Source organism: Sparus aurata, chromosome 3 (assembly GCF_900880675.1).
Source record: "Sparus aurata chromosome 3, fSpaAur1.1, whole genome shotgun sequence".
Classification (NCBI taxonomy): Eukaryota; Metazoa; Chordata; class Actinopteri; order Spariformes; family Sparidae; genus Sparus; species Sparus aurata.
This window is the reverse complement of record NC_044189.1, coordinates 31,991,781-32,006,130: the sequence shown is the minus strand read 5'-3', so window position 1 is coordinate 32,006,130 and position 14,350 is coordinate 31,991,781. Positions and strand designations below refer to the sequence as shown.

The following is a 14,350-nucleotide window of genomic DNA, read 5'->3' as shown; positions in this document are numbered from 1 at the left end:
GGCGTGTTCCGGCGCAAACGTTCCCTGGTGCTATTTTGCTGTTTCAGAAAACAATTCCGCAACAGACCAGAAAAAAATAGTCTAAAGTCAGTGGCGCTTATTCAGATGCTATTTTAAGGGCGCATGCTTGGCCATAATGTAGCGTGTGCTCAACGTGCATACACTTTGCTTCTCTCATCTACAAGGAAGCAGTTCCCGGTTTTGCAAACCATACAAAAAAAGTTGAAAAGATTTAAACAGAAGAACTAATTCTGATATGCGACGCGCCCGCCGTAGCCGTGGGGGTCCGGGAGTGGCAATGCGCAATGTGCTCCTAGTGGAGCAGGTGGACGGAGATGGAGTTGGGGGAGGAGGAGGAAGGGGCACAACAGGAGCAGGTGGTGCGTTTGGAGACTTGAGGCGATGCACCTGAGAGGCCGCAGCAAAATCGCCACCCGGTCAAGACGGGCGTTAATACCTTGCCGCATCCCGGACAGTGCGGTCCGGTCTGACAATGCTGCCACGGCGTGTAGTGGGTCTGGATCCTCTGCACCTTGGTGTTTGCGCTGCTCCCTCATCAGCTGGCCGTTGCGCACTGCTCGGCCCGTGCGCACTGCTCCCGAGGCCGGTGTTATGCCGAGAAGTGCCTGCACGCCGGGATCTGCATGCCGCTCGCAGCATGAGGGGGGTGCAGTATTCGGCAGAGCTGGTGTTGAACTTGCCAAGATATGCATCCCTGGCTGATTAAGACAGATACACTGCTACATGTATGGAGTCCATGTTCATATGAATAAACACTGTTATGAGGTTACAGAAATTGTAATTAAGAGTGTTTATTCATACGAACATGGACTCCATACATGTAGCAGTGTGTCTGTCTTAAACAGCCAGGGATGCATATCTTGGCAAATTCAACACCAGCTCTGCCGAATACTGCATCTCCCTCATGCTGCGACCGGCATGCAGATCCCGGCGTACAGGCACTTCTCGGCATAACACCTGTTCTATGTCATGGGGTTGCCAGCCTTAGAAACAATTGTGGCAATTTCCTCCCACGCCCGTTTAACCAAAGCTAATTTGGATGGATTTCTCCCATCCCCATACAATGCCACTTCTCGGTCTTTTACAGCCCTGACGAGAACGTCAGTCTCCTCGGCTGTGAACCGCTCCTGGCGTGCGCCTGGCAAAATCGCCATTATAATAGCAATCCGCCATGGAACAAGCGCGCCTGCTTTTAAAGGGAATGTGAGATGACGCTCTGATTGGTTTATTGCACGTTACGCCCAAACCACACCTATGACTAATGTAGTTAGCCTACTTCAGACTCATTTTAGATTTGCGTCGGGCGCAAGAGTCATTTATCCCGCCGGCATAATAGCAACAGCGCCTGAGATCCGCCCACAAAGCTACTTGCGTTTTGCGTTTGATACTTGCATTTCAGATCGTTAAGATAGAGCCCTTAGTATTCTTTCTACTTTTATAGCACCTTAATCTCTTTGCATTTGTGGGAAGTTCAGCTATTTTGAAGTGAGAGGGTGCTTCTTTTGTAAGTGAAAACAGAATATGTTACCAAAATGCTGTAAATTTAGTATGTAATTGCTGAAATCTTGAGTGTTTACAGTAATGTTAATGTTCTAATATTCATCTATCAGGTGTGTCAGCTAGTTGGCGCTGTTCAAGCGGTTTTTAGCTCATAGGTAGAGGAAAGGGGGAAGAAAAAGTCAAGAGAGCAGAGATCGAGCTTTTGAACAGAGGAGGTGGCCTACAGCATTTCTAATCATCCACCTGCAATGCAGTAGGCTACTGAGTTCTCTCCCCAGACAGTTTAACAACCATTTACAACCTGGGCTACTAGCAACCCACATGAAAGGCTGGTTGGGTCAATGACCAATAGGTGACCCTAAGGACTCTGAAAGTACACTCCCACACAGAGTTTAAAAGCCTGCCAACTCCCCTCCAGAAAGTTACAACAGGGGAAGCCTCTTGGATGAGAGGTGAAATGTCTTACAGAAACAGAAACAAGTCCAGCTGCCTATGATACAGTACTTAGGACCTGCAAGTGGTTCACTTGCCATATGTTTAATTATTGAACCTGTGTTCCAGGTATACAGAAAGGATCTAACAGGGCTACTAGTCAAACATCTAAAAAAAAAAAAAAAAGACAAATGTAAGAAAAACAAAAAAGGATTGTAGCCTCGATTCAATGTGTACTTTTTTGGAGGGCTAACTGTTGGAGTGACAGGAGCAGGTGACGTGTGTGAGCGTCTGTTTGTGCACCTTCACGTGTGCGCGTGACCGCGGCAGGCGTTGTTCACCGCGAAATAGGGCTGCGTCAAGTCACCCGCGTAAAAAACGAAGAATTATCATCTCTCCTTCAGAATAAAAGTCCTGTCCACCATATGACAGGATTGATTCGATTACTGGCTATATGAAATCAAACCACCATTAACAAGTACACAAATAGTGGCCTTCACTACAAGAATACACGATACAATGCGTCTCTCCGCTAACAGAGCAGTGCCATTTACAGTTTCACTTTATTGATTATTTAAAACGCTCGACAAGTTTAAGTTCTGTTATGATTTAAATAGGTATATATAGATAATGGCATTTTTGTTTCCGTGGTATGAAATATATGAACTGTTGAATATTAAATGAATGAAGTCCGGTGAAGTCTTGGACTTGGACTCTCTTGAAGTCTAAGCGAGTCCGCTTGAGAGCCCTTGTTGAACTGTGGGTTGTGTTTTTTGTGTAAGTGTATGTTTGGGTAGCGCGAGTCTGGAAGTGCGATGAAGTCCGAACATTTGTATGCAGCCTCGGTTAACACAGCAAGGGGCTTTATTTTGAAATTTTTAGCGGAAATTGTGTTGTTTACCCTGTCGTACTTGACGCCGCTGAGGAATACACAGGGAGTCCGCTCGACAGATGTATTAATGAGTGAGAACATGATTAAGGAGAGAAAGGAGAGCACAACCCTGCCGGACATACAGGCAGTTTGTAATGGACTAACCTTTGTTGCGAAGGTAAGTTTCCTACCTGTATCAGTGTAGAACACAGCATTATAACTGCTGTCAAAATTACATTTAACGTTATATGGCGCAAAAATACATTTGTCTGAAAGAAATAAGTACGGTCAACCACTAGCCTGTGCCATGTTGGCTAACGTTGCGTTTCATTAACGTGATATTATACGCAGGCCCTGTCAGCCACACTAGGCCAAATAAAACCAGTTTAACTTTTATGATTTTTCAACACTTGTTGGCATCATAGCTGCGAGCCCAGCCTTGTCCGGTCTAGCATAGGACTTGGAGAAAAGTACGTGCCAGACTCCATTTAAAAAACTTGCAGATAAACGCGGCTGACTCTCCACGGGTATAACGCTAGCTTTTACCCATCATATTTGAAAAAAAGTATTGATGTTTCTTGCATGCCATTGATTGCTCTGCAATTCGGGTCAGATCTTATACGCAGATTTACTGTGGATTTCAATTAAATGACCACTTTGACAATTCACGTGTGTATGGTGTCCCCACTCCTCAATAATTCGCCGTGGGCTGGAGCGGAGCAGTGGCTGTAAACCAATTACAAAACCCATGAATTTATTTCAATTGAGTGCATTAACGGGGGCCATATGTATGCCGAATACAACATAACATCTGTATGATTTGTAACAACAGAGGGATTATATTTTATGACTCTTGTATATCGCTAATAAGCAAGGTTTTATTCTTTTTCAGATTTTTGGAATTGAAATTCCCCGTGTCCTTTGAGCATGCGAGAAGGCTATGTTGCCGAGCAACGCCTTTTTTGTTATATCTCCATGTCAGTCTGCTCCGTCGTTAAAAAGAAAATAAATAAATAGCCCTCCTCTTATCTACCCATGTTACTGAGCACTGGATGATGGTCGAATCTGGGATTTGGTAAAAATACAAAACCTCTCATCCTGTTGTATACAGATTCACGTACTGAATAGGAATTAGCATATGAATCGTTGGCTGGTGTGGTGCAAATGGGCTGCTATCCACCCTACTGTGTTATTTATCATTCATCTATCAGTGCCAGGATAATGTGAGTGTAGGATATGCACTTGTTGGGTGTGGTAATGCAATAGTACTAGGTGTTTGTGTGCATTGTGTCATTATGCATACGGTCTTGACACATTCCCTTCCCTCCCCAGGCTCCCGCTGCAGTCCCTGTGGAATAAGAGAAGCCTGGTCATTATTTGGTGACAAATCTCCCTGCTCTTTATACCAAGATGGGGAACGGATTATCAGATCATCACTTGCACTTCCCATTCCTGCCATCCTTACAGGCGCTCCACATCGTCATTCTGGGACTGGACTGTGCAGGGAAGACCACTGTGCTGTACCGCCTGCGTTTCAATGAGTTTGTGAACACTGTCCCAACTAAAGGTTTTAACACGGAGAAGATCAAAGTGTCACTTGCAGGTAGCCGACGGTATGCGTCCTTCCACTTCTGGGATGTAGGAGGTCAGGAGAAGCTGCGACCTCTGTGGCGCTCATACACGCGTTGTGCTGATGGCATTGTGTTCGTAGTGGACTCGGTGGACGCTGAGCGCATTGAGGAAGCCAAAACAGAGCTGCACAAGATCACACGGCTGGCAGAGAACCAGGGCGTGCCAGTTCTGGTGGTGGCTAACAAACAGGACCTGAGGAATTCCCTCAGTTTGGCTGAGATGGAGAGCATGTTGGCTCTGGGAGAGCTGAGCACTGCCACACCCTGGCACCTTCAGCCTGCTTGTGCCATTATCGGTGAGGGACTACAGGAAGGTCTTGAGAAGCTGCACGCCATGATTATGAAGAGGAGAAAGATGCTGCGACAACAGAAGAAGAAGAGATGATGCACTGTACCAGAGGGAAATATAATATGTGAACTCGATCTTAAGCTTCACAAGAACTACTGTAAGCAGCGTGTGGTCTGCTGGTCCATTATGACACGTCATTTGGCTGTCATTCCAAGTCTCATTGGCTGAGTTTGTCCTTTGAGTGGAACTGTTTGTTCAGGTCAGCCAGTGTTTGGCTGCCACAGAGGACAGTGTGATTGATTTTGCCCAGTGGGCTTTGGACCTAAATAATGCAATCTGCAACAAGTCCATCTGAAGAAAGTCCAGTAGTATGCTGCACAACAGCAAGCTATGAAGTTTACACTGAACTCTTAAAGTTGGACAATGAGCTCTGACTGCTCTATTTTATGTTTATTGTCACAATATTTGCTGCTTATTTGTTTAGAAACAATCAGTCTTATATTTGTATTTACCAAGGCTTGTGATAAGTTTGTAGACAGGATCATAAAGAGCAAATTGAACAAAGTTGTCTATCTGCCAAAGTATTTTATAACCATGTTGCCCTATAGGAGTTTGGTCTTCAAGTTTACATGATGAGTAACTGGAACTGGATACGCAATGGCCCTAAAACATGTAAACATTGTTCAAAATGGCTGTTAATGAAAGTCAAATGATTCATTGCTTGGCAGTGAACCTACCTTCCTGTGGCCTGATGTCGACCCAGGATTTTCCCATCCACATTGAGAGCAGAAAATGTTAATCAAATCTAACATTGAGCATTGTTGTAAATCCCTCTGAATGACAAAGAGCAAGGATCTATTATGGAGCCTTCACCTTATCCATGCGTGATATCAATTAGGGGTGTCAACGTTTACATTTTTTTCTACACGTGTAAACGGGGCTTCTAACCGACGTGTACCAGGTTACACGTCGGAGATTTATGATCTCTTTCTATCGCAGTTGTGGTAGCACCGATGCCAGCAGCAGTCTCTCCCTCCAACTTGTTCGGGTGTTTCCATCGCAGGTGGTTTAGCATGGATCCCGTGCTGTTGTTTGTAAGCCAACTTTGCCTGACATAGCCTACACTCAACTTGATTTCCACTGACAGTTTGTTCAAAAAACACACAGTGCTCCACTTGTTGACCGCCGCCATCGCGTCCACCGGTCAACTATAAGTGACGTGACGCGACACTGGCTGCGGGTTTTATTTATTTATTTATTTTTTGTATATCACCGTAACATTGTGCCCCATTCATCTATTATGTATGCGGATAACTGCACTAGTGGGAACATTTAAGTGTATAGTTAGTTAATGTTATTATCTGAAGCTTTCAGGTAACATTATCTTACTTTCACTTTTAAAAATTGCGTCCGTCCAATTTTCCTTCAGGCATCGGTATCAATTTATAGCGGGTCGGCTCTGTTACGGAATATAATCTGTGCTACTGTCGGAAAACGGGTCAGATGCGGTGACCCGTGCAGGACTCTGCTCTAAGTGAACATTTTAATCCTCTAGCCAATTATCAAGCTAAATATCCAACATGCTAGTTAACGTCAGAGACTGCGGTGGAAGACGACGGTAAAATATTTCCACTGGATTTATTTATGCCTGAATTTTTAAGGTGTGGCGGCTTTTATTTTTCCGTGGCGGTGCGCTACAGTCAATTACATGTAGGGGAAACCCTGAAATGAACGAGGAGGAGGAAAAAAAAGACGTGTAAACGGTTATTGATTTTTCTAAACGGTTATGATTTGTTATGCGTGTACCCGTTTACACGTGTAGACGTTGACACCCCTAATATCAATAGCAGATTAATGTCCTCCAAAGACCAGAATGCAGTGCAGGCACACTGTTTCGAGGTCAGGGTATGACATGGATTGTTCCTCTTTTCCAGATTGGAGACTTACTGCAGTAATTAATGCATTTCCTGTACAACAGGTGTACCCCTGTTATTTGCATCTACAGACCATGCAACAGCTAATAGTTACTGTTGTTAGATAACAAGTGCATCAATGCCAAAGATATGATTAAGGTAGTTTAGAGAAAACAACAATCAGAATTATGCTTCTGTAATTGGCGATATTAAATCAGCCTGCCTGTGTTGTTTGATACCTGAAGATTTAGCTAGTGAGCTAAGGGCAGTTAAGGTATGTTAGCTTGCTGGGTATCATTTGCATTACTTCTGTAATACGATAACTGAGCTGTTGATTTAGCCCAACACAATGTTCTTCAGTTTTTATTCCATTAATGTCATAGTGGAACAAATGGAAGGAAAGTGGATAAACCAAGGGTAAACAGTTAATGACAAAACCGGTGATTTTAATAACGAATCATCCTTGTGTGGCTGTAAAAGGTGGCGTTAGCTTAGGTAGGCTGTGACTTCCTCACTAAAGAAGCTCCCTGTTAATGTGAATTGTGTTGTTCTGTTGATTGATAGGCCCAGTTGGTTCAGCATAAATAATCCTAGGCTGCCTGTCGAGCATCAAACCTCAGAGCTAGGTTGGTGTCAGAGCCAGACTCACCTAAATGTCAACGTGTTCAGCCGAGCCAGCATCTGAGTGCACTTTAATGGTCCTTTTCCTAACTTTAAAATGGACACTGACAGAATTCTGTACAATTCTGAAAGTGAAAGAAATTAAATATTGCTTCAAAAGAATAATTTTACATATTTAAGAAATATGTTGAGTACTCTCTCTTCCTGTGTCTTTAGCAGGGTGTTCATATCCATGTTTCATCCACTTTATTCACTTGGAATAAAGCTAAAAAAGGAAAGTGATTTAATCAGTGTTTTGTTTGTTTATCTTATCAGTGCTGATTAGTTAGTTAGTCCACTGAGGAAGATAAATAGGTGAGGCGGGCCACTTACTAAGTGAAACAAACAACATGCTTTTACTGGAGCTAAGTATACAGTCATATTCGTATACACGAGTAGTTTGTAGCCCTGATAAATTCTCTGGTATAGAACCACCATCTTACAGGTAGTGAACCCCTGCATCACACATCAGCTTACTTAAAACTAAATTGCCAATTGTATTCTGTAAAGTGTCTCTCACATGTATTACTGCTTTGGTTGACTTTTGGTTATGGTATCTGTGTTCAGTGGGGGCAGTTCTGGCTCACACTGGGTCTGTTCTGAGAACAATACCAGGCACAAACACAAGAAGACATGGGACTAGGGTGAGGAAGGGCTGGGGGAGAAGCACATAAACACTTAATGGTCAGATTTATTTAAACTCACTTCTCCTGTTTAGGGTTTCTGGTGGGTCTGGAGAGTGATGTGGAGCGTGCACATTAATTACTACACACACACTGCCTCCTGGTCAATAATGGAGGTGAACTTTAAATTGAATGTATAAAGTAAAATGTTTTTTTATCATCAAGCTTTCTGGGTGTATCAGTAACAGTAAAATGATAGACGGAACAGCAGAAATCAGGGATTGACTTTGAACACAGTTGATGCTCTGCCCTTCCTGCATCTGCAGCATCCTTCCTTCACTATAATATGGCCGTGTGCCCAGTGGCCCTGTATATTTTCCATTACACAAAGCTCACACAGGGCTTGGTGGGGTGCCCGGTTAAGCCTCTTCCTCTACCCATGGCCGTTGGCTGGAGGATGACCAATACGCTTTAGCACATTAGCAAGGGGGCTTCAGGGGTCACTTGTTCCCAAACATCCAAATCAGCCTGCCTGACTTCCTGGAACTGTACTGAATCTGACTGGGACTCCTCACTTTCATCCTGGACTCTAATTAACATCGGATTAGTGGGACAGAAGGTGGGTGATCTGAGGCACAATAGGTACTGTCAGTCTCAACATCTCCACTTTAGAAAGGTGTAGATTTGAATGTGTCCATGGATCTATGACACTTAAGGATGATGCCACTGTTGCTTGCTTTTTTGAAATATATTTAGACAGGGTTCGTACGGGTGCTTGAAATCCTTGAAAGTGCTTGAATTTCAATGTTGTGTTTTCAAGGTCTGAAAAGTGCTTGAAAGTGCTTGACATTATAACTATGTGTCTTGGCAACATTGGGATCAGACTGGATAGTTTTCTTATTACAAGGAGAAATAAAATCAGTGTGTGTGTGTGTATCATCACACATGCAGCCTGGTAACAATAGAGAAGGATGGCTGAGGAGAAGGTGAATTTGATGCAATTTGGACTGATGACACGTTCAAGCTCATAAGCTCATAATCCAATAGTGAACCTGGCTTTCTGAAAATCCTGCACAACTTGACAGCAAGCAGGAAAATGGCCAGATTATGTTAGGGACCTTCTGAAAAGTACCTGCAAGTCTGTGAATTTTTAAATCACATTTCATCTCCTTTCATCTCACCTCCTTCCATTTTACACACAATCTAACAATTTTTAAAGAAAAGAATTATGCATTAGATTTTTCAGCAATCATCAAAAGACAGTTATCTATAAAAGTAGCTGACTGCAGCTTAAATCCAGTTCTTTCAGTGCTGGCGTCAGCCACAGGCTACATCCAAACAAATTTGGGCTGTTTTAAAATACAAGTTTTACTTTGTGGGGCCCAGATACCCATGTTCGATACCCGATTGGGTCTCGTTAGTCCCATGTCCTTCCCTGATACATCATAACTTTATCACCTTAACATAGATAACAAATTCCAGGCATTGCTGACCTTGCTGTCAAAGCTGGTTGCGTATGGTCATGTGATATGCGGGTTAGTGTGGATGGTTAGTTCTGATATTGTGAACTAATTGTGGACAGATATAATTTTTGTTTTAAAATGCTGTTTTACGATGAAAACATATTAGTGTAGACACAGCCAAAAAACGTAATCCATTGAGTTTGGGCAATCTCTGTTCAAGGGCCTGTCAGGCCACTGTAAGCTCTTTGATCTCCAACATCAGAGTGTAAACTTGTGTAACTTGTGTTCACTGGATAATTCAACAAAACATTTGGAGCAGACCTGGACTCCTATGACTTTCATTTTTACAACAGCTGTATATAATAACTTGTCTAGTTCTTGACAGTCAGACACAGTGTAACTACAATATTAGCTTGAATAAAGATGGAAACACCAGGATCTTGCACTTTCCCTCTCTTCTCCCAATGAACTTGTGTATTTCAGTCACATTCAGTTGACCACTCACAGCTGAGGAAATGGACTTTGCAAGCACAACCATCAATCTGAGGAGTCTGTATTCAGCAGGAGGGGCATAAGTGTTGTGGGGTTTGTTCAAGCTGATTGATGACGTCAATCAGAGTCGTTAGAGCGTAGGACAGGATAAGGGTAGAGGAACCCCTCCCTGCCTGCCTCGGTTTCCTGAGAAGAGCCTGGCTATCTGCCATGGCAACCCCACTCCCAACCCCTGGAACTTTCCAGTTGATCTAGCCTTAGAACAAATATTCATTTTTTTAGACCTTCACCTTTTGTAGACATTGCAGCAGGGATGTTAGTATGCTTCCTTCACACCATTACAATGAGTGTATGTGGGGGGCAATCTGGCAAGCAAGACCTCCAACAGACGTGTTTGTGTGTAAACTTTGAACTGTAATTACAAAACAGACTCAAAATTATTTTCCCTCCATGGTACATGATGTTCTTTCAAGCAATGGTTCTGAGAAATTATTATCTTATAACCTTCTCCACACCTCTAAGATTCAAAAGTCTGGTGAAGAAATACTAAAAGTTGTAGGTAGCCAAATCTATGAAATATAGCAACAGAAATGTTACCACAACTTGGTAAAAGCTGTGGACAAGATAGACGTAGATGTTTAAGCTGCTGCAACTTGACTTATAGACACTAAATACTCCTGAAAATATACTTCTTTAATTGTTGTGGAAGAACTGCTTCTAGCAACCTTTTAGAATACAAATACAGCAAAACGTTCATATATTCTAGATTCACTATACATAAAGTTAAATATTTCAAACCCCCCTCCTATATTTATGTGTAAATGATTGAGGAACATCTAACACTAAAATTAAACACGATAATCTCTCAAGAGCCACATATCAAATGTATTTTTAATTCTTGGAATGAGAGGTTGGAAAGAGAATTATTCTCTTTTTTATTATATTTGTGTAAAGTCTCTTAGCATCCACACATCAATCAAAATGTAATATGCTTTGGGAAAATTCATGTTCTGTGGAAGCGATAGTGCGGTAATAACTTCATCCAATCAATTTAAACGGCCCGAAAATATTGTATGTGCAGCCTACTTGTCCATCAATCTGTCCTTACCTGCCCCACCTGACCAGAGTCTACCAGTGTTATGCAGCAACTGTGGCAGAATGAGCTCATTGTTTACAGACAAGAATGGCAGAAAAAGTACAGCCACACTTTTCATTATCAGCTGTACCTACAGCAACTTGTGCTGCCAAACAGAGCAAGAAAAGAAAAGTCAAGAAGGCCACAAACGCAAAGAAGTTGGACAGAGCTCTGTGAGCGCATTGTATTTGGAGGGATATGCCATCGGGCAGAGGGCGCTGCGTGGTTAACAGGTCTTCCACAAACTTAATCATTGAGTCACTCTCGGAGTCCTCAGGCATGCCGTATGTGGTTTATCCTAGATCTACTTTCCTGATCAGTCTCCTTTTCCTGCAGTTTATCTTGTGTCTTTCAGCAGACAGTAACCTCTTTGGTTACTGTACAGATGTTCAGTATTATACCTCATGTGCCCGTTAGGTGGCGCCTTGGAGTTGGCTTGCAGGGTGTTGACAAGGAGAAGAAGAGTGTGTGGGTTTACCGGGCAGAGAGAATAAAGATGCCGAGAAAAGGCTAACTCACAGGAAGTCTCCCGAGTGTGTCCATATGAATATAAACCCTTCTACATGGTGTCTGAATGAGGCGAACCTACTGTGAGTATAAAGTAGGTACTAGGCAGTGTTAGTTGAGTGGAGTAAGTCTGAGATAGTCCGGTAGAGGCAGGCATTGTTTACCTGGCCGACGCGGAGGCTAAGCTAAAGCTAAACAGCACACGAGTGTGAGCAGCGACCTGCACCGGAGCCCGGAGAGGGACGGGGAGATGGCGGATCAAATATTCTCCATCGCACCTCCTGGTAACTTCAATTTTGATGAGCCCAGCTCATGGCCGCAGTGGATAAGACGGTTCGAGAGGTTTAGACTGGCATCAGGGCTAACTGGAAAAGCAGATGATTACCAAGTCAACTCCCCCCTGTATGTAATGGGCGACAAGAGCGACGACATTCTCAGTACACTACCACTGACGGACCAACAGAAGGCAGCTTATGCAGAGGTGACAAAAGCCTTTGGTGAGCACTTTGTTGGTAAGCACAACATGATATATGAACGCGCTAAGTTCAATAGCAGACAACAACTACAAGGCGAGTCAGCGGAGAACTTCATCACAGATGTGCATAAACTGGCAGAACACTGCAAATTCGGTGCCTTAAAGGACGAAATGATAAGAGACCGCATAGTGGTCTGGCAAAAACTATAACGCAGGTCAGGCAACAGGAAGATGTAAGGAAACAACATCAACTGTTAAGAGGGACACACACAGAATCAAAGGTGCTAATGTGGATGCCATAAATACAAACAGAGGCAGAACACATTATAGGCAAGCTCCCCCACGCAGGCCAGAGCAGTCTAGGTCCAAGCCAATCACTGTAGATAAGCCACACTATGCTGAGAAATGTAAGAGATGTGGTAAAATGCCACAACACCCATGGAAACAGTGCCCAGCCAAAGAGGCTGAGTGTCGTAAATGCAAGAAAAAGGGACATAACGCTGTGGTCTGCAGATCATCTCAAAGAGTGGAAGCTATAAGGGATAGCGACACAGAAAGTGAAATAGCCTTCATGGGGACAGTTAATACAGAAGGAACAGAAGAGGAATGGATAAAAGAAATCAGCTTGAATGGAGATAAGGTAACATTCAAACTAGACTCAGGAGCCTCAGTCACAGCTATTCCATCTTCCATGTATTCTAGAGCACGTGATGGCAGGCTAATGACACCACCCAAGAAGATTAAAGGTCCAGATAACTGTCCATTACAGGTTTGGGGCATCATGAAAGCACACATTAAAACTGAAAGAAAAGAAGCAAGGGAAAATGTATATGTGGTGGCAAACCTAGTGATGCCACTAATGGGACTCCCCGCTTTAATAAAGTTGAACCTGATTCAACAGGTAGCTTCAGTTCAGGAGGAGAAACAAGAGAAGAGCCATCAGTACAGAGCTATGTTCCCAAAAGTGTTTTCAGGGCTTGGAAAGCTACAAGGAAGCTACAAGATAAAACTAAAAGATGGAGCAGTTCCTTATGCTCTCTCAGCTCCCAAAGAGTCCCATTACCTATGAAAGACCAAGTTAAAGATGAGTTAGACAGGATGGAAGCAATGGGAGTTATAAGGAAAATGGAGGAGCCAACAGAATGGTGCGCAGGAATGGTGGTGGTTCCCAAACCAATCAAAAAACCTCGCATATGTGTGGACCTCACCCGACTTAATGACAGTGTCTGCAGGGAGAGACACATACTGCCAGCAGTTGATGAGACATTGGCACAACTGGAGGGGGCAAAAGTCTTCTCGAAATTAGATGTAACATCTGGTTTCTGGCAGGTTCCTCTGCATGAAGAATCGCAGCCTTTAACAACTTTTATTAACCCCTTCGGAAGATACTGCTTTCAGAGACTCCCCTTTGGTATCTCTTCTGCGCCTGAACATTTTCAGTTGAGAATCTCCCAAATCATCACAGGAGCAAAGGGCGCACTGTGCCACGCGGATGATATCCTAGTCTATGGAAAAGACAGAGCAGAGCATGATGAAAGACTGCAAGAAGTACTTAAAAGGTGTGAAAAAGCTGGCCTCACTCTCAATGAAAAATGTGAATTTTCAGTGGAGAAAGTGAAATTCTTAGGACACAACATAAGTGCAACAGGAATCGAGGCTGACCCAGACAAAATCAGCGCCATTGAGAAAATGCCTGAACCTCGCAATGTGGAAGAAGTCTGCCGTTTCATGGAAATGGTAAATTATGTGGGCAAGTTTTCATCCAGCCTACCAGCCCTTACGAAACCGCTACGTGATCTGTTAAAAAGTGACAGCACATGGACGTGAGATGCACAACAGAAAACAGCCTTTGAAAAAATTAAGAAAGAGCTAAGTTCTCCCCCAGTCCTGGCACAATTTAGCCCCAAGAAAGAAACAATGGTATCTGCAGATGCATCATCATATGGACTTGGGGCGGACCTCTTGCAGTGGCAGACGGATGGTGAGTGGAGACCTGTTGTGTACATATCACGGAGCCTGACACCCACAGAGGTCCAGTATGCACAGATAGAAAAAGAAGCTCTAGCAGCAACATGGGCCTGTGAGAGACTCAGCTCATACCTGCTAGGCTTGGAATTCACAGTAAGAACTGACCAGAAACCTTTAATCTCCCTACTTGGCTCTCGGTCCCTAGATGACCTACCTCCAAGAATTCTCAGATTTAGGCTAAGACTGTTGAGGTTCAACTACAAAATCATACATGTCCCTGGAAAACAACTTCTCACTGCTGATGCTCTCTCAAGAGCCCCCCAAGGATTAGAGGACAGGAAGGCCAATAGCAGCTTGCAGGATGAATGTT

General features: G+C 43.5%; 1 protein-coding gene across 2 annotated transcripts; it reads left to right on the top strand.

Moving 5' to 3' along the window:
• Positions 1-2,840: 2,840 nt before the first annotated feature.
• Positions 2,841-5,308, top strand: LOC115578339 (ADP-ribosylation factor-like protein 4A). 2 transcript variants are annotated; one of them, XM_030411249.1, is made up of 2 exons: positions 2,841-3,002; positions 4,157-5,308. In XM_030411249.1, the coding sequence occupies exon 2, from the start codon at positions 4,235-4,237 to the stop codon at positions 4,838-4,840; it is 606 nt and encodes a 201-aa protein (XP_030267109.1). In that variant the 5' UTR covers positions 2,841-3,002; positions 4,157-4,234; the 3' UTR covers positions 4,841-5,308. The 2 variants fall into 2 exon arrangements, with proteins under 2 accessions (XP_030267109.1, XP_030267110.1); XM_030411250.1 differs by lacking the exon at positions 2,841-3,002 and adding an exon at positions 3,796-3,899.
• Positions 5,309-14,350: the final 9,042 nt, after the last annotated feature.

Bases quoted from the DNA above. Each gene is read 5' to 3' on its own strand.
- LOC115578339 (XM_030411249.1), top strand. From the start codon at position 4,235: ATGGGGAACGGATTATCAGATCATCACTTGCACTTCCCATTCCTGCCA.